At 44.1% G+C, this 27,274-nt stretch overlaps 1 protein-coding gene and 1 non-coding gene across 3 annotated transcripts in view; both read right to left on the bottom strand.

Moving 5' to 3' along the window:
* Window positions 1-27,274, bottom strand: part of Nfx1 (nuclear transcription factor, X-box binding 1) — a 68,366-nt gene that overhangs the window by 7,038 nt on the left and 34,054 nt on the right. Inside the window, exons 12-22 of one of the 2 annotated variants that reach the window (XM_036178098.1) lie at window positions 25,765-25,844; window positions 22,686-22,794; window positions 22,101-22,220; window positions 17,318-17,397; window positions 9,777-10,007; window positions 8,954-9,027; window positions 6,864-6,965; window positions 6,285-6,326; window positions 2,466-2,564; window positions 1,889-1,955; window positions 268-413 (exon numbers count right to left, since the gene is read on the bottom strand). In XM_036178098.1, coding sequence (XP_036033991.1) covers window positions 268-413; window positions 1,889-1,955; window positions 2,466-2,564; window positions 6,285-6,326; window positions 6,864-6,965; window positions 8,954-9,027; window positions 9,777-10,007; window positions 17,318-17,397; window positions 22,101-22,220; window positions 22,686-22,794; window positions 25,765-25,844 — 1,150 coding nt within the window. Of the gene's footprint in view, window positions 1-267; window positions 414-1,888; window positions 1,956-2,465; window positions 2,565-6,284; window positions 6,327-6,863; window positions 6,966-8,953; window positions 9,028-9,776; window positions 10,008-13,489; window positions 13,843-17,317; window positions 17,398-22,100; window positions 22,221-22,685; window positions 22,795-25,764; window positions 25,845-27,274 lie in introns of those variants that run through there. The other variant, XM_036178099.1, reaches the window with a different exon arrangement.
* On the bottom strand, window positions 23,437-23,565 carry LOC118579021. The gene has a single exon (XR_004944391.1).

Here is a 27,274-nt window from a genome sequence, read left to right as displayed (position 1 = left end):
AGGAGACAGGGGTAGGAGCGCAGAAGTGATGAGCAGGCATTCTGCTCGCACCCTCTCCACCTGCAGAAATGCCACTCCCGGCATCTGCTAAGGATCACGGAGTTGTGAGACCTGGGTATTTGCGTGTCCCTGCCCCGTGGAATGAGGTGTGGGCTTTACTCTTTGATGAAAAGACTGTTCCAGAGCAATGTATTTCCCTTCCATTCCTCCAGGAGGAAGAGGACCACTGGTGTCACGCCCGCCCTGCTGACAGCGAGGTCAACCCACCTGACGGCAGTGACCACGACATTGCGCTTTGGTTCACTGTCATAGCTCATGCTCTCCAGGCCGTAGACTTGGGCCAGGTCATGGATGATGCGGCGGTGGTCTCTGTTCATGGGGGGGAAGCAGTGACTTTTCTTAAGACTCTTTCCCTATTGGAAGAAGAGAACACTGATGAGCATCGTCCCCTGGAAACAGAAAACACTCCTGACTTACCCGTACCACCACAAGGGCATAGCTAATCAAGGTGACTGATTTTAGTTTTTCTTGTTGGAATCTTCATTATTATTATTTGTGCGGAGGTCAGATGATGACTTTGGGAGTTGGTTCTGTCCTTTCACTGTGGGTTCTTGGATCAAACTCAGGTTGTCAGGTGTGTGTGACAAGCGCTTCCACCATGGAGCCATCTCATCAGCCTGGGACCACCTTTTTATAGAGGTTCAAAATGCCTGCCATTCACTAGTCGTGTGTGTGTGTGTGTGTGTGTGTGTGTGTATGTGAGCATGGCATCTTGCCGCAGGCAGGTGGACAGGGTTAGAGACAAGAGAAGTGGTACAGAGCTAGTGTTTCCTCCTGAGGAAGCCCATAACCGAGGAACGGTATTCCCAAGAAATGCCTAGGTACACTGAAGGCTTAAAAACAAGGAACTCTCACACCCCACAGAAGTTTGCTTACTCAAGCTGTGAAGTATGCAGCTGTAGGTACACAAACATAGAAATACATCTGCTCAGGTTTCCTACACAGAAAAGGAACACAACGAGTTTCCTTTTCAGGTTAGTATCCTGCTGGAAGTGGGAAGAGAAAGAGGGAAGGAAGGAAATGGGAAGCGGGGGAGGAAAACAAACAGCCCCTTGGACCTCACCCCAGAGAGTGCAGAGGGAGCCAAAGCAGTGCTGGCTCCTTCTTAATGAATTGCTTTTTGTCTTCCTTTTGGAGACAGGATTCACTGTGTATCTCTGGCTGTCCTGCTACGTAGATCAGGCTGGCCTCGAACTCAGAGATCCACCTGTGTGTTCCCAAGTGCTGGGATAAATGGTGTCGTCACTATACCCCGGTTACTAAATTACTTCTCCATGTGGAGTTACCACTTTGACATCCCTGGCGGAACGCGGCCCATTCTCCTCAGTCCGTCCCCCATCTTCAGCTTTAGTCCCCACTTTGAGAAAACAAAGAGTGCGCCCTGCTATCACAGGCGACCCTTCGGTCATCTGAGGGCCTTACATGTCTTCTAACTCTCAGTTACTGTTGAGCCGCCTTCTTTTTGTTTTTAAGACAGGGTTTCCCTGTGTAGACTGTCCTGGAACTCACTCACTCTGTACATCAGGCTGGCCTGGCACTCACAGAGATCCATCTGCCTCTGCCTCCAGAGTATTGGGATTAAATGTGTGCACTATCATGTCTGGCCAAGGGTTATTCTAAGAATATCTTTTCTATAATGATGGAACCAATCTAGGTTTCCATGAATGTTATAATGGCTGGGCATTGGGAATCTGCAACCTTTTCCTACAACCCTCTAGGCTAACCATGTTTCTGGAACTTATCTATTATTATTATTATTATTAATTATTTTTTTTTTAAAGTCAAGCTGGCCTCAGAGAAATGCCCAGTTGGGTGAGTTTACTTCTACCTTATTCACGGCCTCCACGAGCGTTTCCATTTCCTTCTCAATGTCACTGACAAACTTTAGGTCTTTTCTGAAATGAGAAACCATCAGTTAATTCCATCTGTTCTTGCTCTTCTGGGAACATCTTCCACTCACCTTCTGCCTCCACAGGAAAGAGAGGCCAATGCTGGCAGAAAAAGCGCAGAGGTGAGGAATGTCAGAGGACAGAGTCGTGGCACAAAAACAAAGAAAAGAAAGAAGCAGGAGAAAAGGAAGAGACGCAGCCAGAGCCAGAAAAGGACCTGCCACTGCCCCAGAGGAGCACCTTGTGACTGTGACACAGGGGTGAGAGGTGGCGAGCCATCCGTCTTCAGTACAGCCTATGCAGCCCTTGGCAGGCCCAGACAACTACTATGTGGACCAGGCCCTCAAGCACAAGCTCAGTTCTTCAAGGGGACAGCTAAACAACATGTGATTTCTTGCAATGTAAGTTAACTTTATCTGGCGTATTATGGAGAAAACATACTAATTACCTTATCTTATAATACTAATTAGAATCCTCACAAGCCACAGCTAGGAGAGTGGATAACCATTTACATACCTGGCATCATCTTTCAGACTATCACTGAATTTTGATGCTGAAGAACGTACATTGAAAGGATCAGAATCATCAGTGATGTCAAATGCCTCTGCCAACCTCCTGAAAGTGATTGAGAAACAAATAAATGTAAGGGAAAAAGGAGAGGGAAAACATACCATTCTGGCTTTGCGGGAAGGCAGTGGTACATGCACATGTGTGTATGTGGAGGGCAGAGGTCAACCTTGGGTGTTGTCCTCAGATGCTCTCCACCTTGGTTTTTGAGACAGGACCTCTCACTGGGACCTGGGACCTGGGACCTGGCCAAGCTAGCCAATGAGTCCCAAAGATCCTGTCTTTATCTCCTCAGCACTGAGATCATAAGCATGTGACTCCACACATAGCCTCACGTTTGTGTGGACAGAGCTTTCTGACTGAGCTATCTTCCCAACAACCCATCTTTTTTGTTTGTTTGTTTGTCTTTCAAGACAGGGTTTCTCTGTGTAGCCCTAGCTGTCCTGGAATCCACTCTGTAGGCCAGGCTGGCCTTGAACTCACTGAGACTCACCTGCCTCTGCCTCCTGAGTGCAGGAATTAAAGGCATGCTCCACTACCGCCCGGCTCATTTTGTTTTTGAAACATGGTCTCATGTAGGCCAGGCTGGCTCCAAAATGCCTATGTAGCCAAGGATGACTGTGATCCTGCCTCTACCTGAGATGACCACCATCCCAGGTTCATGTGGTGCTGGGATCAAACTCAGGGCTGCTTGTATGCTAGGCAAGCGCTCCACCAGCTGAGCCACATCCCTGGCCTCATACTGTTTTGTTTTTTTTGTTTTCTATACATACAAACCTATAGTAAAGTTTGATTTACAAGTTTGGTGCAGTAAGAGATGGACATTAGCTTACCATAGATTGTAGTAACCTCGGCATATATATATATATATATATATATATATATATATATATATATATATATATGTTCTTACGTAAGTCAAGAACTTTCACCCCTGATACACACTTTATCTATCTATCTATCTATCTATCTATCTATCTATCTATCTATCTGGGGTCTCATGTATCTACCTATCATCCATCTATCTATCTATCTATCTATCTATCTATTTATTTATCTATCTATCTATCTATCTATCTATTGAGACAGGGTCTTATGTATTTCAGGCTGGCCTCAAACTCATTAAGAGCCAAGGAAGGCCTTGAACTCCTAATTATCCTGTTTCTACCTTCCAAGTCTGGGACTACAGGTATATGAGGCTCCACTTGGCCTTTTGGATTTTTTTTGTTTTGTTTTGGAACAGGACTCCTGCCTCAGTCTCTCAAAAACCAGCCATTAGGGATTTAGCTCAGTGGTAGAGCGCTCACCTAGCAAGCGCAAGGCCCTAGGTTCGATCCTCAGCTCAAAAAAAAACAAAAACCAAGAACAAAAACCAGTCAAGCAACCAATCAGTTAGCAAAAACCACGCCCCCACACACAGACACAGACAGACAGACATACACATAGACAAACACACAAACAGACAGACACACAAACAGACAGACACACACCCTAAGCAAGCAAGCAAACAATAAAAACAAACACCCAAACCAACCAAGCCCCAAACAAAAAGCATTACTACTCTGGAGCTATTACAAGGATTACTTGGACACAAACACTTTGATATTGCCATCAGCTGAGCTCAGAGTTGAGATGTGTAAGTGACAATGTGTGCGTAGTTTATTTAGTGTTGGATATGTGGGACAAAAAAGTGAGTCTTATCCCCCTAAGGCAGAGTGGACTGGCATGAGATTTTATTGCTTCACTCAAAATAGTGTGCAACTGGGGCTGGAGAGACAGACAGCAGCTAAGGGCACAGCTGTTCTTCCAAAGGCTTCAGGTTTGATTCCCAGCACCCACATTGTGGCTCATAACCATCTGTTACTCTAGTTCAGGGGATCTGACACCCTAACACATGCAAGTAGTGCATGGATATACATACAGGCAAAATGCCCATACACATGACATAATGAAAAATACCAATCTAGGCAACTGTGGTGTTGTTTTCAGAGGAAATATGCAAAACAGATGGGTCTAAATAAGTAACATAGTAGAGATCTGGATTATTTAGGGAAGGATCTGCTGGTCTTGAGATCAGCGGAATAGTAAGTGGGGGGATGGCTTTCTTTGATGCTTAAGAATAAGGACCGGAGCTGGAGAGATGCTCAGGTCAAGAGTGGCTTCCGCTCTCCCAGGGAATCAAAGTTTAGGTCCCAGCATCTGTGTGATGCCAGATTCTCAGGCACCTGCTTATATGTGACATACATTCACACAGACACATATAATACAATAAAAGTAAATCTTAAAAAAAAAAAAAAAAAAAAGAGTGAGGGGGCTGGAGAGATGGCCCAGAAGATAAGAACACTTATTGCTCTTGCAGAAGACCCAGGTTCGGGTCTCAGCACCCACATGGTGGATTACAACCATCCATAATTCCAGTTCCAGGGGATCTTATCCCTCTTCTGACATCTTAAGGCACCAGGCTTGTACACAGTGAACATACAAACATGTAGGCAAAACACTCATACACATGAAAAAAATAAACCTACAAAACAAACAAACAAAAGCAGTGGCGGCTCACGCCTTTAATCCCAGCACTCGGGAGGCAGAGGCAGGCGGGTCTCTGTGAGTTTGAGGCCAGCCTGGTTTAAAGTTTGCCTGGTATAAGCGAGGCCCTGGGTTTGATCCTAAGCATTGCAAAAGGAAAAAAGAAACAGGGATGGGGTTAGGGATTAGGGTGGGAGAGGCAAACAAAACAAGAATGGCCTCTTGGGGGGTTGGACTAGGGATCGAACCTAGGGCCTCATGCATGGTAGTTAGCTCTCCCACTTGGCTACAGCTCCAGCCTTCTTTATTTTGAGACAGTCTCAGTGAGTTATTCAGACTGGCCTCAGATGTATGGAATCCTCCAGCCTCAGTCTCTCAAGTACTGGGATTTAGGTGTGCAGTACCATACCCGGCTTATGTTGTGTCTGTGTAGACTAGATGTTCATGTTGGGTGTTTCCCTTGATCAGCTTCCACTATATTATTTTATTTTTCCAGACAGGATCTCTTTACATAGCCCTTGCTGTTCTGGAACTCATTATGTAGACCGGGCTGGCCTTAAACTCATAGAGATACACCTCCAAAGTGCTGGGATCCACTTTGTTTGTTGAGACAAGGTCCCTTCTTGAACCTGGAGCTTGCCGATTTGGTTACTGCCTGGCTAGGAGATCCCGAGGTCTGTCTCCCCCCCCCCCCCCACACCCACCCCACCCCCAATGCTAGTACATGTGTGTCTTGCCAAGTTTGACTTACAGGTGCTAGGGATCTGAACCCAGGTCTTTATGCTTGTGTGGCAGATATTTTATAGACTGAGCTATCTTCTCAGCTCCGTAGGTATTCAACAGTTTTTAGAACCTCTTATCTCTGCTGGGATTGGGAAGTTGGCCAGTCACAAAAATAAGCATATTGTGGCATGTGAAATTTACCCCACACCCAAAACCACACAGCTCTTGTTTCTGAACATGCTGAAATTACCCAATGGGTTCATCTTAGACGATTCAAGTCTCTCTCTCTCTCTCTTTTTTTTTTTTTTTTTGCCAGAGCTGAGGACTGAACCCAGGGCCTTGCACTTGTTAGGCAAGTGCTCTACCACTGAGCTAAATCCCCAACCCCAACGATTCAACTCTTAATGACCAGTCTTCTGCTGACAGCAGTTGAGACTCAGAACAGATGCTGGGTGATGAAGGGATGCCTCCTCTCATTACACAGGACTCAAGAAGTGACGAGGTGTTGAAAGCACTTACTTCCTCCTTTCCAAGGCAGAACACTCCTCATCACACTGCAGCCTTGACAAACAAACGAAACAAATGGTCAGGGCACAGGCGCTATAGCTCCCATCTAATAAGAAGATTGAATACAGCAAGCACCCTTGCCTAAGGCCTGGAAGCAGTTAGGAGGCTGTCTGTTCCTCAGGGTTCACTAGCACCCCCTGCCGGGAATCTCACTGTCTTCCCTGAGGTCCTTCAGAAGGGGAGATGAGCAGGTCTCACACTGGAGTCTAGCAGCCTTTTGTAGGCCTCAGATTGTTCCTCACTTGCCTTTCTAGATGCAGCCACCACTTTCGATCTTGATTCTGTGGGCCGAGCTAGACACATTTAGGTCTCCTCTGCTTTCTCTGTCAGCTACTGAAGTGAGGCATAGGAAACCTACTTTGGGCTTTGCTGTGTCCCGAGCAGGACTCACTGTTGTGGTGGGTATGGTCCCAACATCCCAGTCTGTTGAACACCAACTGTGTGTGAGATGCTTCCACAGAGGACTAAGGCAGATAAATTCCTGAGAAAATTGGTGAACTGGAGAAAGAAGGCATACACTTCCCAAATTACCTGGCTTGCTGGACTTCCTTCTTGGTAATGAACTTGTTAATCTCCACTGAATCTCCAAGCTGCATTTCCGTTATTTTAGAGGCCATAGAAATAGCAGCTATTCTGAAATATAAAAAAAGAAAGAAGATGAGACATTACAGTTTCATAAGAGCCTCCCCATGCTAGGGATACAGAAGCTTCCTTCAAAGCTCATCAACCACAAGACACATAGTGTGACCTTGGAAGATCATCTAGTATTACAGGTTTACTGTGGCACTACATGTAAACTACTGACATGTTTATGGCACACATCTTCAGTCAGATTCTAAGCAGCTACATAGGAAGGGAAGAGTTAATACAACTTTCCATCTCCAGAACATCCAGGCCAATAACCAGTATACTCTATTCAAGTAGCCAATCAGGCCAGACATGGTGGCACATGCCTTTAATCCCAGCCCTTGGGAGTTGCAGACTGGTAGATCTCTGTGAGTTCAAGGCCAGGCAAGTCGACACAGTGTGTTCAGGTCAGCCAGAGTTACAAAGTAAATCTTGTCTCAAAAACTAAGAACCAACAAACAAAACTGACAAATAGCCAATCAGGCATCTATGGATGCCTGTAGTAGCCATGGCACACCTGCATACCGAGTTAAGAGAGATATATAGCCAGCCATTCCCTAACACTCCACCTGGACACACAGATCTCTGTATCACCCCACGGGTGTCAGCACTTTAGGAGGCTATAAGGATATCTACCAGAACTATCAGAAAACCCAAGCTTGTAACGAGACACAGAGTGCCTTAGCTGTGCCACAACAAAGATAGGTAGTTTAGTAAAGCAGTCTACCTAACTTCAAGATGCCTTCCTTTCTATCTCACGGCGTAATTAGATGAAAAAGGTGAGGAAAGAATGGGAATGGAAGAAGCAAAGCATTTCTTTTACAAATTAAAGGCAAGAAAAAGCACTTAAATGTTTTAAAAAATTATCATTGTATATACATGGTGTGTGTGTGTGTGTGTGTGTGTGTGTGTGTGTGTGTGTGTGTTCGCGCGCGTCGACAAGGCACCCATGCCATGATGCACATGTGAATGTCAGAGGGCAATTGGTGAAGTTGTTCTCTTTCCTCCTTTAAGGGACGTGCCTCCAGGGATGGCACTCAGGTCTGCACTAGAGCCTTTACTTGCTGAGCCAGCTCACCAGCCCAGGAAAAAGCTCTTTAAAGCATCTCAGATACATTCAAACCATCTTTTCTCTAAGGATTCACCTTATTCATTCATTCATTCATTCATTCATTCATTCATTTATTTATGGTTTTTCGAGACAGGGTTTCTCTGTGTAGTTTTGGTGCCTGTCCTACATCTTGCTATATAGACCAGGCTGGCCTCGAACTCACAGAGATCTGCCTGGCTCACTTTATTTATTTATTTATATAATTAATTACTGTGTGTGCCTCTACTGTGAGGCCATGTGTTTGTGTGGGTGTCTGAAGAGGCCAGAGGGCATTGGATTCCCTCAAGCCGGCGTTCTAGGCCGTTGTGAGCTGCCTCATCAGGGGGCTGGGGTCCGGACTCAGGCTCTCCTAACTGCCCTGTCACCTCTCCAGCCCTAGATGGAAAATTCTACTTGAAAAAGTATCTGAGGGGGAAGGGCTGAAGAGATGGCTCAGTGATTCAGAGCACTGGCTGCTTTTCCTGAGGTCCTGAGTTCAATTCCCAGCAACCACATGGTGGCTCACAACCACCTGTAATGAGATCTGGTGCCCTCTGCCAGCAAGCAGAACACTTATACATAAAATATAAAAAAATTAAAACAATTAAAAAAAAAAACCCAAAATGTTCTAAGGGCCTGGCAAGATGATGCAACAGGTAAGAAGTACACACACATGCACACACGTGCACACAGATAATAAGCACACAAGTTTACAAAAAACAAAAACAACTCCAAAATAATGATACCACCACCAAGTTCCTATGGCTGGAGCTACACAAAGTGGCAGAGTACTTATTTAGCTAGCATGTGCAGGACTCTGGGTTCAGCCTCCAGTGTCAGAGAGGAAGCGCACGACTCCCCTGAAAGCAGACCCACCAAGTTCAAGGACTCGCGGAGCACTAACCTTTGATAGGTCCCGGATGCTTCAGAGCAGATCACCATTTCTTTTCTTCTCCCACATTCACACTGTAACTCTACCTGAAATATTAGTGAGTATGGAGTAACTCTTCTCACAAGAGAACAGGTGAGAACCAGGCAGGCTTCACTTTTAAAGCCTTCCCAAATCAAACCACATGGGGAACAGTCAGGTGAGCTTCTGTACGGTCTCAAGAGGCTAACCACCATCTGTGCGGACTGACAGCATGGCAATGGACATGCCAGAAGGCACATGTCCTTTTATAATGCCCCTTTCTTCCTTTTTTTGAGACAGGGTTTCTCTGTGTAGCTTTGCGCCTTTCCTGGAACTCACTCTGTAGACCAGGCTGGCCTCGAACTCACAGAGATCCTTCTGCCTCTGCCTCCTGAGTGCTGGGATTAAAGGCGTGTGCCACCAACGCCCGGCTATAATGCCCCTTTCTAGAAAGTACTTCTTATTCCCAATTGAAAGGGCAAACCTAAAATGAACCTTGGAATACTGAATCTGGGGTTCACGGACCTGAAGAGGGTCCAACCAAGGCCTAGCCAAGTTCAGATGACCCCTCTACCAAACTCAACCTCCCATTACCTTCCATGAGGGTATAACTACTCCTCTCTGACCCCAGACTCCCAATTAGCCGAATCGTCACTTAGCTATCATCTGTCCTATCATATTGTAAGGGACCACAACTCTTGTTCACTAGGGCTGGCCCCAGCATCTCACGCGGTATCACAGACTGATTTGGTGACTTGCACTTCCTAGACGCACATACAGGGCCACTGCAGTCACTTCTGGATCCGCTAGTACTTACCTTGGCTTTACAAGCTGTCACAGGGCAGGGTAAACTGGGGTGGCAGGGTGCCATACATGGGTGGCCGCAGTCAGCTCTGGGTGTGGTACAGGGCTGCTTGCAGGCCTCATCCACAAGGCATTCTCCTTTGTGACAGAGTCTTTGACATTTGTGCATCCCACAGGGTAGCATGGCACTGCAGGGTAGTCCGCAAGAGATATCAACCAGGTGACAGGGGATGTTGCTTCGTAACTAGGAGAGAGAGAAGTAGCCAGATGCTCATCTTTGTGTGGGTTCTGGGTGAATTTTCACTTTTAGAATGCATTCTTTTACATTTCCTTTTTTTTCCAGCACCGAGGCTGAATTGGGAGCCTCATGCATGCTAAGCAAATACTGTACCCCTGATTGATGTTCCTAGACTTTAGACTCTTCAGAAAATGAGCTGTATGTTTTGTTTTGACATGTATTAATTGAGTGTGTGCCATGGTATCCATGTAGAAGTCAAAGAACAGTTTGTAGGAAGGAGATGCTTCTCCATCTTCTGGCATGTGGGTCCCAGTGACTAAACTCAGGTCATCAGACTTGGTGGCAGGTGCCTTCACCTGCTGAACCTTGTGGCTGGCCCTGTTCAGGAATTTTTGAGACAGGATCTCCAATAGTGCAGGCTGGCCTCAAACTATGCAGCCACAGGTAGCCTTGGATTCCTGATTTTAGGATTCTATGCATGTGACATAGTGCCTGGCTTAAATTTTTTTTTTTTTTTTGGAGGCAGGGTTTTAAATATGTAGATGAGGCTAGACTCAAAGCACTTACCTCTGCTTTCTGAGTACTAGATTAAAGTTGGGTACCACCACACACAGCTATAAAGATTTAAAAAAACAAAAATCTCTTTTAGCTGAAAATAGATTTTTTTTCCCCCTTCAGACACACGGTTTCTCTATATAACAGCTCTGGCTGTCCTGGAACTTGCTCTACTGTAGACCAGGCTGGCCTTCAATTCAGGGATCTGCCTGCCTCTGCCTCCTGAGTACTGGGATTAAGGGTGTACATCACCACTGCCCAGTAACAGTTAGATTTTCCAAATCCAAGTGTCCAAGTAGGCAGGAAAGAAAATCAAATGGGAACTTTGTTTAAGGACAAAGCTGTGGCAGCAGCCATGTGTGACCCAACAAACTTCTTAATAAACAGGTAATAAACAGATGAGACCAGGTAACTAGGGAATACTTTTGAAATGCTGTAACCAGGATGGCGATACATAACTATCTATTGTCCTAGCATTCAAGAGGCTGAGGTATTTGAGTGAGTTTGAAGTCAGCCTGTCTTAACATTCCAAGTTTCCCTTCCTCCCCCAAGAACTCCTATGACAACTAGGATGAGATGATACCATCACCCAGTCTTTTAAGTCTCTGAGTTGAAAAACCAAGCCTTCTATGCTAGGACGGGAGTAGCCGTGGCCCTGCTGCAGGGCTGTATTATGTGACAAAACATTCAGCTATTCCATGACATCTCCCAGCTGATAGTCACAGAACTTCAGGTAACCCTGTCATAAAGAAGGATGAGCTAAGGACTGGCGAATTGGCTCAGTGGGTAAAAGCACATGCTGCCAAGCCTGACGAACCGAATTCAATTCCCAGGATTCTCATAGGAGCCCAACTCGTTTAAGCTGTCATCTGACCTCGACACATAACTCTGTGGCACCCATCTCTCTCTCTCTCTCTCTCTCTCTCTCTCTCTCTCTCTCTCTCTCTCTCTCACACACACACACACACACACACACACACACACAATTTTTAAAAAATGAAGGTGTCAGGTAGTGGTGGCACTGGGAGGCAGAGGGAGGTGGATATCTATGAGTTTGAGGCCAGCCTGGTCTATAGAGCTAGTTCCAGGATAGCTAGGACTGTTACACAGAGAAATCCTGTCTCGGAAAAACAAAAAACAAACAAACAAACAAACAAACAAACAACAACAACAACAAAACCGAAGAGGCAACAGGAATTCTCAACTCATTTCTTGAGAAACTACTTGCTTCTAGGTCTCCCATTTCAGAGGAAAAATATTGGAAACTTACTACTATGAGATCCAAGTTTTGTTTTTCGTTTTGTTTGAGACAGGGTTTCCTCCGTGTGGCCCTGGCTGTCCTGGAACTCTCTGTAGACCAGGCTGGCCTCAAACTCACAGAGATCTGCCTGCCTCTGCCTCCCAAGTGCTGGGATTAAAGGTATGTGCCACCTCTGCCCAGTTGAAACTGGGTCTTAAGTAGTACAGGCTAGCTTTGAACTCTTGATTCTCCTGCTTCCACAACCCCAAGTGCTGGCATTACAGCTATGTCCTATGCTCAGCTTCAAGATTACTTTTATGTATGTATTCACTCAAATTCCTGCAATGGCTGTTGAAATTTGGAAACAATTTTTATTCCAGTACACATGACTTTTTATTTTGACATGTAACCCAAGCTAGCCCTGAAGTCTGTCTTCCTTCCTTTCATTCAGCGTTTCTCATGCTGAGATCAAAAGCATTTACTATCACATCCAGCTCCAGTGACCCCCAACGTCTACCTTTGAAGAGGCCTCCAGATCTAGAACACACATGCTCCCAACTGCTTTGGAATCAGGGATATATATGTTCTGTGCTCTTCTCACCCATTCCTCACGTGACTTGCTTGCATTTTAGTGTCCTTCATGGCTTTATTTCCTCTAGAATGACTTTCTTTGGCAGATCTATATCCCCCTAGGACTCTGCATTCCTCACATTCCTGTACGTACAATTGTCTGTTTCTATCTGCTCACTCATTTTGTGTCAGTCTTGTTAACTTCTGAGTCATCCCATACCTACTCTATTAACTAGCATAGAATAGGTATTCAATTATTATTTACTGAATAAAGATAACACATGAGTATTTTATAGCACATAAGCTGACAGAGAAAGCAAGATCCACAGAATGAATATAATTACATGCCTGTAGTCCCAGCACCTGGGAGGTAGAGTCCAAGATATTTGGCTACCTGGCAAGTTCAAGGCCAATTTCAGCCATATAAAATCCTGCCTCGCCGGGCGGTGGTGGGGCATGCCTTTAATCCCAGCACTTGGGAGGCAGAGGCAGGAGGATCTCTGTGAGTTCGAGGCCAGCCTGGTCTATAAAGTGAGTTCCAGGACAGGCTTCAAAGCTACACAGAGAAACCATCTCAAAAAAAAAAAAAAAAAAAAAACTGCCTCAAAGCAACCACAAAAAGGTATATGGAGAAGGAACAAGAAGGACTATGACTTAAGAAACACCACTGGGAATTAGTACAGGAAAAACATGTCCATTAATGATAAAAGAATATTGAAAACATGTTACAGATATCAAGAAATATAAAGTAACAAGAGCAGACCACAAAATGTATCACTTGGGAGTAGGAGAAGCATGTATCACATACCCCTGATTATACAACAAAATGTTAAATAAAGAGCATTCCTTTCACTGGCTAGGGGTCAGTCACAGGCCCTTGCCATTTCTGTTGCTGTGATAAAATAGCCTGACAAAAAGAAACAGAGGAGGAAAGGGTTTATTTGGCTTACAATTCCAGGTTACAGTCATTATTGCATTAAAGTCAAGGCAGGAACTCAAGCAGCTAGTCTTATCCACAGTCAAGGGAAGAGAGAAATGAATACATGCATGTTGCTTGCTTGCTGCTCAGCTTGATTTCTCCATCCATACAATTTATGATTTTCTGCCTAGGGAATGGTGCCTCTCACAGTGGGCTGTGTCTTCCCACATCAATTAACAATCAAGATAATCCCCCCCGAGACACACCACAGGCCAAACCTGATCTAAGCAATTCCTCATTGAGACCCTCTTCCTGGGGGATTCTGGGTTGTGTCAAGTTAACAGTTAAACCAGCACAAGCCACCCCTAGTCAAGTTAGCACACAAACATGTCACTTTGAACAATAATTTTACATTTCTTGTCCCCAAATCTCATGGTAAAATCTTAATATAAAATATAGTCCAACTCCAAAAAAAGCCCCCCAAAGTCTTCAAAAATTCCAATACTTCAAAAGTCCAAAGTCTCTTTAAAAGTCCAAAGTTTCTTAATTGTGAGCTCCTGCAAGATAAAAAACAAGTTACACACTTAAACATTCTTATTCCAAAAGGGAAGAACTGGGGCATCAAAGCATCTACACTAAAACAGAACCCCAATCCCCGTGCTCAGTGTCCAGCACGGGGAACTCAATCATCATGTGATCCTCCAGGCTCCAGGGCTTAGGCAGCCTTCCTTCTTCATCTCTGACATCTACAGGGCTCTCTTAGAATGGATCCATCCACACCAGCAGCTCTCACTGGTGGACATTCCTAAGTTCTGGCATCTCCAATACTGTGGGGTCTCCAATGCAACTGAGGCTTCCCCTTTACCAATGGCCTCTCCAGGGCTCTCTGTAGGGACTTGGACCCTGCCACATGGTATCTGGCTTCAGCTGCTCTCCAGGACCCCTTTGTGCCTTCAAAACCAGTACCATGTGGTAACTCCTACAACATCAAGTTCTGCTGCAGCTTGAGATGTAGCCTGGCCCCTGGACAACAGCTACGCTAGCTTCTTTTGCTTACCCCAGGAAATCCTTGTCTCTAGGAGGCACAGAAGGTTTGCCCACTGGTGCTGCTCTCTTACCAATTGTGGCTTTTCTTCAGCCCCAGTCTGATCAGCACACAGATTATTGGCCAAAATTACATGAAAAGCCCAATTTCTGATGAAGTCCTTACCCCCCCCCCCCACCTCAAGAACCAGCCCTCGGAGGCACATGTTTCCTCTAAGCTCCTACTAGAATGGCCCACTTAGCTCTGCCAACAGCATTCCATGGCTTATGCGGCCAGTTCTAGAGTCTTCCATACTCCTCCCGCAAACAACCTGGCCAGATTTATCACGGCAACAACCTCAGTTCTCGGTACCAGTTTTGGCTCTATTCGTCTATGGTGCTGTGACAGAAGAGCCTAGTAAAAGCCACACCGGTGGGAAATGGTTGTCTGCCTTGCAATTCCAGGGTGCAGCCCATCACTGCAGGGCAGTTAGGGAGGACTCGGCAGCTGTCCACCACATCACTGCAGGGCAGTTAGGGAGGACTCGGCAGCTGTCCACCACATCACTGTCACAGAAGAGGCCGCTGCTTGTTTTATTGCTGCCCAGCCCGGGCTCTCCATCTCACACGGGCCCAGGGACCCGCGCCTTCCACAGCCGACCGGGTTCAATCAATTAACAATGGTAATCCTCCACAGACTACCCACAGGCTAACCTTACACGGGCCCAGGGACCCGCGCCTTCCACAGCCGACCGGGTTCAATCAATTAACAATAGTAAGCCACAGATATACCCACAGGCTAACCTGGCCTAAATAATTCCTCAGTAAAACTATCTTCTCTGGTCATTCTAGGTTGTATCAAGTTGCATTATTTAAAACTAACCTACAACCAACATGCGCAAAACCCTTGGTTTAAACCCCAGCACAACAAACAAAGAAAGTGTTTTTGTTTTTGTACCAGAACAGCAATTTCACAGCTATCTGTAATAAATATGCATCAAAAAATTGTAACTTGTGTATGTGTGACTGTGTGATCACATATGTGCCATGCTGCCTGTGTAGAGGTCAGAGGACAATCTGAGAAAGTTAGGTCTCTTCTTCTACCACATGATCCAGGACTGACTCAGGCCGCCAGGATCAGCAAGCACCTTTACCCACTAAACCATCTTGCTGGCTCCTAAATATACATTGATACCTAAAAGTCTTATGTATTTATTTGTTTGTTTGCTTGTATAAGTCTTTTGCCTGCATGTATGTATGCATGCATGCCTTACGCCCTCATGTCAAAAGAGGGCACAGGATTCCTGAGAACTGGATGGTTGTGAATTGCCCTGTAGGTGCTGTGAAATGAAACCAAGTCCTCTGGAAGAGCAGCAAGTGCTCCTAATAGCTGAACCATCTCTTCAGCCTCTATTTATTTATATAATATTTAAAATTCTTTAAGAATTTCACACACAGTCTGGCAGTGGTATCACACGCTTTTAGTCCTAGCACTCGGGAGGCAGAGGCATGAGAATCTCTAAGTTTGAGGCCAGGCTGCTTTACAGAGCAAGTTCCAGGATGGCCAAGGCTACACAGAGAGAGCCTGTCTTGAAAAACAAACAAACCAGAAAGGAAATTTCATACACAATGTATTTTGATTATACCCATCCTCACTATTTATTTACTGTATGTGTATGTGAGCTCACATGTACACATAAACATGTGTGCAGACATGGAAGTCAGAGGATAACTTGTGGAGTTGGCTCTTTCCTTTCACCATGTGGGCTCTGGGAAGCAAACTCAGGTCACGAGGTTCAGCAGCAAGTGCCCCTATCAACTGAGCCATCTTGCTGGCCCAAATATGCCCTTTAAAAAAATTTGTTCTGGGGACTGGAGATGGTTCAGCAGTTAAGAGCACATACTGCTCTTCCAGAAGACCCAAGTTAGTTCCCAGCACCTATGTCAGGGACTCACAACCTCCCACAACTCCAGCTCCAGGGGATTCAATGTCTCTGACCTCTGAGGGCACCTATAGTCATGTGCACACACATACACAATTAAAAATAAAAAAATAAAAGATTGAATTTAAAAAAATTTAAAAAGGGTTTATACCAATCAGCCAAACATGGCTTATAGATTATGAATGAAGGTATCCTTGTGGTAGAGGCTGTCTCTCCTCTGGATACTGTCACTGAAGCACTTTTCCTAGGCCAGTGACTATCTAGCCCATGCTGGGCAACCTTTAAACCCAGCATGTGCTCTCATGGTCAACTCAGCTGCATTTCCTGATTGTAACCAGATTTTAAAATGATAGAACAGGGTTAGAGAGATGGCCTAGCAGTTAAGAGCACTGGCTGCTCTTCTAGAGGACCTAGGTTTGATTCCCAGCACCCATATGGCAGCTTACAACCCCATCTGTGACTGTAGTTCCAAGAGATCTGATGCCCTCTTCTGGCCTCCATGCACACCAGGCATACACATGGTACACAAGACATACATGCAGGCAAAACATTCATACACATGAAATAAAATAAATTTCAAAAATTTATTTTACTTTACTATTACTGTGTGTGTGTGTGCATGTACGTATGTGTGCATACAAGTGTGCTATGACATCCATGTGAAGGTCAGAGGACAGCTTTATGTAGTCAATTTTCTCCTTCCACCTTTTATATAGGTTAAAAGGATTAAACTTGGGGATTTAGCTCAGTGGTAGAGTGCTTGCCTAGCAAGCACAAGGCCCTGGGTTCAGTCTTCAGCTCAAAAAAAAAAAAAAAAACCAAAACAAACCAAGAGGATTAAACTTAGGTTGTCAGGTTTGTTATGGTGTCTTTAAGCTCAGTCAATTTTGCCAGTCCCCAGAAACTTTTATTGTATGCAAATTTTAATGTAAAAGTGAAAGGTGGTAAGAGAAAGCTTCTGCTTCTTGGACTGTATTTATTTTGAGAAATGAGACTAACAAAGTTTAAGCAATCAAGCATACATTTCTGACTAGAACAAAGGACGCACAGGAGAGAAAAAACTTACCTCATGCTTGCCCATGCACCACTTCTGAGTTAGGAACGTACAAGGGGGACACTTCTCCTCACTATGACAAGAATGATACACTGCAAAAACAGAAATATAACTTGAGAAATATTTCTAAGTAAGGTCACAAATACTATAAACATGTTATAAATGATGTGTAACGTCAGACTTTCAAATTCCAGAGTTTGGACTTATTCTAAATGGTCACAAGGAAGTAGAAACGTTTCTGGCTTTTTATATGAGTATTGGAGAATGAACATCTGGGGCTAGGAAGATGGTTTAGCAGTTAAAGTTTGCTGCTCTTCCAGAGGACTCAACTTTGGTTCCCAGCACCACATTGGTGGCTCACAACTGGCTGTAACTAGGGAGTGAATGTACTCTTCTTGCCTGTGCTGGTACCCATACATGTAGCAAATACACACAGATATGCACAGACACACACACATTTTTAAAAAAGAAAAAGAGGCTGGAGTGTGAGAAAAGGCTAAGAGATGGGAAGAGGCATGCCAATTCCAGAAACAGATCAGCCTTCCCATGATGCCCAAGAGCAGCCGCTTGGTCTGCTCATGCTCCTGTGTTTGACTTTTAGCTAACGAATGTCCAGACATCTGTCATCTATCCTGTGTCAAATGCTTCTGCTGTGGGCGCACAGACAGCTCAACACTGAAAGGCAGCTCTTCCAGAGGACACAGGTACAGTTCCTAGCACCCACCCACTTATTAGTTCAGTGCCAGAGACTGACGCCTTCTTCTGGCCTCCAGTCACCAGACATACAAGGGGTGCACAGATATTTCTCTAGGCAAAATATCCATTTACAAAATAAATTTTGTAATGATTTAAAATGCTTCTACTGATTACGTTCAGTGCCATGATTAAGGAAGTCCTCTATTCTGAGCTTCCTATACACCCTCTTGTGTTCTAGGTCTCCAACACAGGCTGGCTGCCTTGTTACTGGGTCCAGCTACACGTACAGGTATTTGACCACTGTTCTCCAGCCCTCAGGAACACAAGACTCTAGTAATAGGAGACTTTCTTCATTCTCTCAAATTCCCTTTGACTGACACCGTGCTGGATATGCAAACACCACAGTTTATAAGCTTTAAAGTTCTTTCTAAGGATACTGCCCTGCAAGATTTGGACATTGTCTGTAATTCCTGCACGTGGTGGAAAAGAGGGGCTGCGTGGGAACCAGCCTGGACACTCCATGCTGGTATGACTACCAAGAAAGGAATTTACAAACCAGGCTGGGAAGATCATTCTAAGTTTCCGAAGAAAGCATTTTCCACTTCATGATCAATTTGCTTAGTTCTCTTTTACTATATTAACTTAAAAAACTGAGAGCCCGCCATCTAATTTTAAGTTCAAATCACATGGCTAGACTTAATGTAGGTATCAGCTTTGGTGCCTTGAGTTATTTCACAGGGGTTAATAAATGAAACAATGTACCTGCTGTGTATCAGTTCGTCTGAGATTGAAACATTCTTCACTAGAGGGAAGCTCCTTAAGCCAGAGGGTAAACTAACGCAGAATAGTTTCAGGAGGTTCCTGAAACTGACCAGATTCACTAGGTCTCTTGGTCCCTCCCTCCTTCTCAGAATAAACAATAAAGTCAGGAGAAAGTCACCCTGAGACAAGCCAAACTGCAAAGAAGACCTGAGACCAGACTAGCTGCCGGGAGGAAGCTTAGAGCAACTGAGGCACCTGGAAAGGACACTCTCCAATATGTTGAACTTCCTGAAGGTTATGCAGAGTGTTCCAGGTTCCCAATTTTTGTGAACTGTCACCTGTACTGGGGTGGGCTATGTTGATGCAGCTGTCACTGAGTCATTTCTGTTCCTGTAAGTGACATCAATACAACTTGCTGGGTCACCCAGTTGGACTTTGGTGTTGTCTGGACTTTGGTCTGTTGTGGGCTCCCTATCTGGGGGAGGGGGTGGGTTTATGTTTTGTGTCTCCCCAGGAAAAATCTTGTCACAGAGTAGCATCTAATATGATCTGGGACAACAGTTAGCAATTAGGTTGGGTAGAAAGGGAAGATGTGATGTCAAGTGTTTTTTGGTCTGGTATCTATAACAGTTTATCAGAGAAAACTAAAAACAACTTAAATATCCAGCAACATAAAATGCGACTAGAAAAATGGAGGCCTAGCCATGCAACACAGCAGTTCTCAAACTATGGGTTACGACCCTTAGGGGTCAACTGACCCTTTTCAGAGGGGATGTCTAACACCATTGGAAAACAGATATTTACATTACAATTAATAATAGTAGCAAAAATACAGTTATGAAGTCATAATGAAGTAATTTTATGGTCAGGGGTCACCAACCATGGTGAGGAACTATATTAAAGGGTCAAAGCATTAGGAAGATTGAGAACCACTGATGTACCAGGTTACTCTATCGCTGATTTAAAAATCAATGTTGTTGGAGAGATGCCTCAGGGGTTAAGACTGTTCTTCTGGAGGTCCTGAGTTCAATTCCCAGCAACCACATGGTGGCTCACAACCATCTGTAATGAGATCTGGTGCTCTCTTTGGCCTACAGGCAGAACACTGTATATAATAAATAAATAAATCTTTAAAAAAATTACTGTTGATTCCCAACATCTCTATGATAACTTATAACTAGTTGTAACTCCAGTTCCAAAGGATCCAATGCCCTCTTCTTTAGTGGACACTGCATGCAACTGGTGTATATTTTAAGGACAGACATACACACAGGCAAAGCACTCACACACATAAAAATAAAATTTGGGTTGGGGATTTAGCTTAGTGGTAGAGTGCTTGCCTAGCAAAGCTCTGGGTTCGATCCTCAACCAAAAAAAAAAAAAAATTTAACAGTCTATATTGGAGAGCAAGATAGCTCAGTGGATGAAGATGCTGGTCACCAAATCCAACAACCTGTGATCTATCCTCAGGACCTAAATGGTAGGAGAGCACTGACTCTTGCAGGTTGTCTTCTGACTTCCACGTGTGCTATGGCACATGTATGTCCATACTAGTACACACACGCATACTCATGTGCACGTATACACACAAATACAATTTAAAATAAAATATGTATGTGAGAAAATACAAGTTGGCACTACCTTGTTGAGATATAGTGGTGTGTGCTTGTAACCTCAGCACTCAGGACACCGAGGCAGAAGGATCAAGAATTTGAGGCCAGCCTGATAAGATATGGCAAGCTAGAGATCAGGCTGGTTATAAATTAAGACTATCTCAACCTCTTTGAAAACAGCCCAACAAACTACACTTTTTAAAAAAACAAGCAAGTTTAAAATCATTACATTCAGTAGCACCTCACTTTGAGTCTAAGAAAAAGGGCAAATATATATATATATAATATATATACACACACACACACACATATATATATTTATGACATATATGTGCATACAGACACATAACTCTAAGAAGTTGACATATGGAAGGCTAGAGAGATGGCTCAGTGGACTAGAGTTCAGTTCTTAGGACTCTAATAGACAACTCACAACTACCTGTAACTCTTAGCTCCAGGGGATCTGACATCCACTTCTGCATTCATGTACATACACATACACACATAATTAAAATAAATCCTTCTAAAAATGCTATAATGGGTGAATTAATATTAATCTTTTGACCCAACTTTTTTTTTTAAAGATTTATTTATTTATTATGTATACAGAAGAGGGTGCCAGATCTTATTACAGATGGTTGTGAGCCACCATGTGGTTGCCAGGAATTGAACTCAGGACCTCTGAAAGAGCAGTTGGTGCTCTTAACCTCTGAGCCATCTCTCCAGCCCTTGACCCAACTTTTAAAAAAGATTTATTTATTTAATGGATATGAGCTCTATCTGCATGTATGGCTTTATGTCAGAAGAGGGCATCAGATCCCACTAGAGATGGTTGTTAGCCACCAGGTGGTTATGGGGAACTGAACTCAGGATTCTGTAAAGAGCAGATGGTGCTGTTAACCACTGAGACATCTTTGTAGCCCCTTAACTTAAAATTTTTTAAAATTATTTTATTTTTATGTGGTGTTTTGCCTGCAAGTACATCTGTGTAAGGCTGCCAGATTTCCTGGAACTAGAGTTAGACAGTTGTGAACCACCATGTGGGCACTGGGAATTGAACCCGGGACCTCTGGAAGAGCAGTCAGTATTCTTTTTTTCCCCCCTAAGACAGGGTTTCTCTGTGTAGCTTTGCGCCTTTCTTGGAACTCACTCTGTAGCCCAGGCTGGCCTTGAACTCACAGAGATCCGCCTGGCTCTGCCTCCCGAGTGCTAGGATTAAAGGCGTGTGCCATCACCACCCGGCGCAGTCAGTGCTCTTAACCTCTGAGCCTTTTCTCCAACCCCTGACTTAAATTTTTTATAATTTAATTTTACTTATTGTCTTTCTACCATAGGGACTAGGGAATCAAACTCAGGACATCAGGCTTGGGAGTAAGCACCTTCACCTGCTGAGCTAGCTCACTGGCTTTAACTAAATTATTTTTAATTCTGTGAAAACAACGTTCAGTTTTGAACATGTATCAAAAGTAGAGGCAACAAAGGAAGAGAAGTCTCTGAAAGACAACAAACTAGGGTTTCTTCCAAACTTTGGGATGTTCCTGACAGCTACAAGTCTAAAGAAATGCACATGTTGTCAAGTCACAGATACAAGATACACCTTCACAGAAGCAGAGGAGCAATGGTAGCTAACCCAAAATGGCCAGAGTATTCTGCACAGCCACACAACACATTCTAAACCACTGGGTAGGAGTAAGTTGTGAGGTGTGGCAACACATGGGACTCACCTGGATGGTCACATTCATGGATTCTGGCACAGGTTTGGGTACACTCAGGAGGCCTAGTCCCACAGGGAACTGGTGGGTAGATCACAGAGGCGCCACAGTGGCAGGTTAATTCATCAAAACCTAGGGAATGGATAAACAAGACAAGCTTTCCTGAGTTTGGGATACACACGGATGTAATAATTTGTTGATGCAGCCCCCCGCCGAGTTCTAGGGTTGAACTTACATACCTGCTGTCCTCTTGCCTCTGTCCTGCTCTTCCCTGTACTGTCATTATAGGAATGTACTACCATGTTTGGCTAAGAATAACTGAAAAGTCTCAACATGGTTGAAACAGTAAGGCTTAGGTTAAAAAACATTTATCAGTCTAAGCAAACCAATTGCTCAAACCATGCCAAGAAACTTTTGTTTCGTTTTTGAGGCAAGGTTCTCTATGTAGCTCTGGCTACATGTAGTCCTAGAACTCACTATGTGGACCAGGCTAGCTTCAAACTGACAGAGAGCTGCTGGCCTCTGCCTCCAAGTGCTGGAAAGACATGTACCGCTACAACCAGCTTCAGAAACTGAATAGACAGCCAAAGTACTCACTGGCTTGCCAGCAGGTCTGACAGTTCCCTCGGTGACAAGGCTCTTCACACCGATGAAGGCCACAACGGAGTTTCCTGCCACAAATCAAAGGACACTTGTGCTCCTTGTCCTAAGAGGAGAGGTTTCTATCAGTTCACGATTTCCTCCATTTTACAAACAAAAGAAAGACACAGCTGTACACATCTATGAATTAAAGGATTGTGGGGAGGGCTTCAAAACCATCAAGGAAGGGGGGAGATGGGAAAGACACAAGATTAGCATGAGGAAGACACTTATTGTAGCTGAATGTTGTTGTGTAGATGAGCTTCGCTGTACTACCTCCCTGCTTTTGTTTGAATTTTCTGATAATCAGAAAAGGTCTTTAGGCTTCCAAACATTGATTAACCAACCTTGGTATAACACATGATACCATCATTCTTCACTTTGTCAAGACAAAGGTTTGCATACACATGTGTTATGTACACAGGGGTGGAAATGGTTGGAGGCCAGAGGCCAGCCTCAGGGGTCATTCTCAGAACACTCTCATCTCCTTTGAGATAAGGTCTCTCATGAACCTGGAGTTCATCAAAAGGTTAGAACAGCTTGCCAGCAAGCTCTAGGGTTCTCCTGCCTATTTCCCAGCACTGATAATCAAGCACATATCACCATGCCCAGTGATTTTTTTTTTTTTTTTACAGTGTTGAACAAGCATACCCACTTCTCTTCAATAGTCGTGAAATTAATTTGGAAAAAAACCAGCAAAGACAGTGGAGAATGTTGGGTAGGACAGTCAGTCCTATGGTTTTTCTCCGATGAGGGCTGCTCTCTCCACCCCTTTGTCTAGGAGGAGTGTATCAGCAAAGTCTTGCTTCATCAGACTCTGCCTTCTTGGTCCTCCAGCATGACCAGCATTTTTATTGTGTGCAAGAGTTCAAACAAATACTCACTGTAGGGGAAAGGGGCCAGTGAAAGAAACCCAGCCTGGCCCTGAAACGAGAGCTAGTGAAGGAAACATACCCTGGATCTGAGACCTGAGCCTGTCAAAGAAACACTTTGGCCCTGAACCCAGGACCCAAGAAACATACTCTGGCCCTAAAACCAGAATCAGTGAAAGAAATACGCCCAGGCCCTAAAATTAGAGCCAAAAAGCTAAAATTAGGGGCCAGTGAAAGAAACACAGTTCGGTCCTGAAACCAGAGCCAACTCTGCCCCTGACCAATGAAACCAACCAATCCCCATGGAAAACTAACCAATCCCTGAGCAGAAAGTCTTCTCCCTAGAGAAACTCCACCCTACCAAACCCTATAAAAGCTCCCCTGCCTGTCCTTTCCCATCCTGGCATAGGAAGTCCACTCTCCTGGACTCCTCCTTCCCAAATAAATCTCTTTCTTAAAAATCTTGGGTGAATATCTCCATTGGCCAGTGCAGAACAGAAGACTCTTGCTGAGCCCTTCCCTTAAAGGGCTAAGCAAGGTTGAGCAGACAAAAGTAACAACTTTTCATGCAAGCTGGAAGAGATTGCTACAGTTCTGCAAAGGTAAACCTTTCAGCAGAGTCAAGCAGAAGCAGAGAGAAGAAGCAGAGCCCTGCTGGGAAGTCTTAAGGGGGTGCCGAGCAAAGCTCAGCTGTAATGGCTCTCTCCAGGAGAGGAGCAGGATTGCTGTACCCTTCAGGAAGACCATCCCCCACTACACCCCAGCTGCAGGGATAGCCGGACTTCTCAACACGTGGGACACCTGTCCCTCCGGAGCGGTACCACTTGCACTCCTACCTGTGGGGCAAGCACTCTACTAACTTAACTATCTCCACTGCTGTAAAACACATCTTTTTTTCAAAATATAAATTTTTAAAGACTATTGTACCAGGTGTTGTGGTACATGCCTTTAATACCAGCACTTGGGGGGCAGAAGCAGAGGTAGGCAGATCTGTGAATTAATGGCCAGCCTGGTCTACTCATCTATATAGTAAGTTCCAGGCCAGCTAGGGTTACATAGTGAGACCATTAAAAAAAAAAGGAACACTGAAGTTTGTATGCATCTATACATAGATATGAATAACATACAAATATTTACACTACCTTGTTATTGTTATTATTCTGCCTTACTTGTATATATATAAAACCATGTACATATGCATACATGTTGCCTTATTTATATTATTTATATGTACCATACAGCATCTCATTACATATCTATGTATACACATATAGATAACACAACACCAATGTCAGGTAGTGGTCCAACATTAATTCTACAGAAACAATTATTTTAAATAAATGAAACTTGTGCCTTTAAAAAATGCCATAGTCAGCCAGGCATGGTGTCTTTACACAGTAATCTCAGCACTAGGAAGACAGAGGCAGGAGAATCCACCCTAAGTTCTAAGCCAGCCTGTTCTACAAGGCAAGTTCAAGTTAGTCTGGTCTTCTACAAGGTAAGTTCTAGGCCAGCCAAGGCAATAAACGGAGAACCTGTATTAAAAACCAACAACCCCAGCATACTCATTCTGGCCTCTGATATGGCTCAATGACCACATGAAACCCAAAGCTCAGATTGCTAAGTCATGCTAGTCTGCTGGGACAGCACAGTCACCCCAAAGGGCCATTTTACAGTTGTCTTGGGAGCTGGCGAGATGGCCTGACAGTTGAGAACATTTACTGCTTTTGCAGAGGTCCATGTTTGGTTCCCAGCTTCCATGTCAGGTGGTTTACAACTGCCTGTAATTCTGGTTCCAGAGGGGTCTGACACCTCTTGCTTCTGCAGGCACCTGCATTCATGTATACTTACGCCATACTGACCAACACAGACACACACCCACAAAACTAAAAAAAATAAAATAAAAAGAAAAATCTCAAAAAGAAAAAGTAAAGCTTCTTAGAACTGGGGTCAGAGGCCTTTTCCAAGTCCTCTTCTTCCTCTGTGCCAGTGGATGCTCTAAAAGCCTTAGGCTGTGTCTGCTGAGTGCTCGTGGGACTGGGAGAGCTCTGACTGCTGTTTAGTGGCCCCTCCTGTTGACTGCTAAATCTGGGTCACATTCCAGAGGGCCGAGGATTCCAGATGAATGGAATCAGATTACACCAACAAATGCTACGTCCACTTACCACACAGCATATCTCGTTACATTTATGCCGTCCACACAATCGTTTCTTGTTACACCGCTTGTCACACATAAATGTAGCATCTGTTACAGCCAATTAAAGAAAAAAAATAAACATACAAAGATGTGAACATTCATTCAACATACTTATGAGTGATTACAGGCTGAAGAAACACAAATATAATAATGTACATAAACTACTGATGAAAATGCTTTAAAAATATTATTTTCACTTGTCAAAAACAAACAAAAAACAAAAAAAAAACCCCAAAAACCAAAGCTGATTAATACATGATATGGTTAAGGATGTAGAGAAAAGGTGTAATCATTCTTTGTAGACGGAGTACATACATATCTAACAAAAATTCAAATGAGCTCTAGAGATTCACTCAGTGGTAGGGTGCCTATGGAGCCTGTTGAAGGTCCAAATGATCCCTAGCATCACACACAAAAAAGAAAAGATGGAGTGTAATTCCATGTTTTATATATACTTTCGATAGTAACTAGAGAATTAGGTCAGCTCAGAATTACAGCACTTTTCTAGAATGTGTGAGGCCCTGAGTTCAAGCCCCACCAAAAAGAAGAGAAGAAGAAGAAGAAGAAGAAGAAGAAGAAGAAAAAAAAAAAAAAAAAAAGCCAGGCGGTGGTGGTGCACACCTTTAATCCCAGCACTCGGGAGGCAGAGGCAGGCAGGCAGATCTCTGTGAGTTCGAGGGCAGCCTGGTCTGTAAGAGATCCAGGACAGGCACCAAAACTACACAGAGAAACCCTGTCTTGAAAAGCAAAAACAACAAAAAAACAAAACAAAACGCCAGGGCACCAAAGGCATAAACAAAAGGTAGAAAACATAAATTGGATTCAACAAGACAAAAAACTTTTGTGTATGAAATTGAAGGACACCATAAAGGAAAGAAATGGCAACAACTCACAAACAGAAACATATTTGCAAATTACATACCTCAAAAGCATCTAAGATCTAGATCCATATTACAAATTGACAACAGAAGGACCAAGAACCCAATTTTTAAAAAGTCCAAACGACTCGGAGAGATCTTTTTCCCCAGAAGACACACAAATGGCCATAAGAACATAAGGTATATAACATCACTAGCCATTAAGAAAAAGAAAATCAAACCCCACCCATTTTATGTTATGACAGCTATAATTTTTTTTGTCACTGTGTAGCCCTGGCTGGGCTAGAACTTGCATAAACCAAGTGTGGTGGTACATGTCTGTAATCCCAGGACTCAGAAGGTATAGGCAGCACAAGTCTAAGGCTAGCCTGGGCTACAGAGTGAGACCCTGTCTCAAAAATAAATAAAATCCAAAAGTTCAAGTTATTTAGGGGCTCAAGAGATGGCTCAGTGGTTAAGACCACTGACTGCCTTTCCAGAGGACCTGGGTTCAATTCCCAGACCCCACATGGCAGCTCACAACTGTCTGTAACTCCAGTTCCAGAGGATCTGATACCCTAACACAGACATGCAGGTAAAAATACCAGTGCACACAAAATA

The sequence above is a fragment of the Onychomys torridus genome, chromosome 2, assembly GCF_903995425.1.
Source record: "Onychomys torridus chromosome 2, mOncTor1.1, whole genome shotgun sequence".
NCBI lineage: Eukaryota > Metazoa > Chordata > Mammalia > Rodentia > Cricetidae > Onychomys > Onychomys torridus.
The sequence above is the reverse complement of the archived record's forward strand: the minus strand, read 5'-3'. Positions and strand labels throughout refer to the sequence as shown.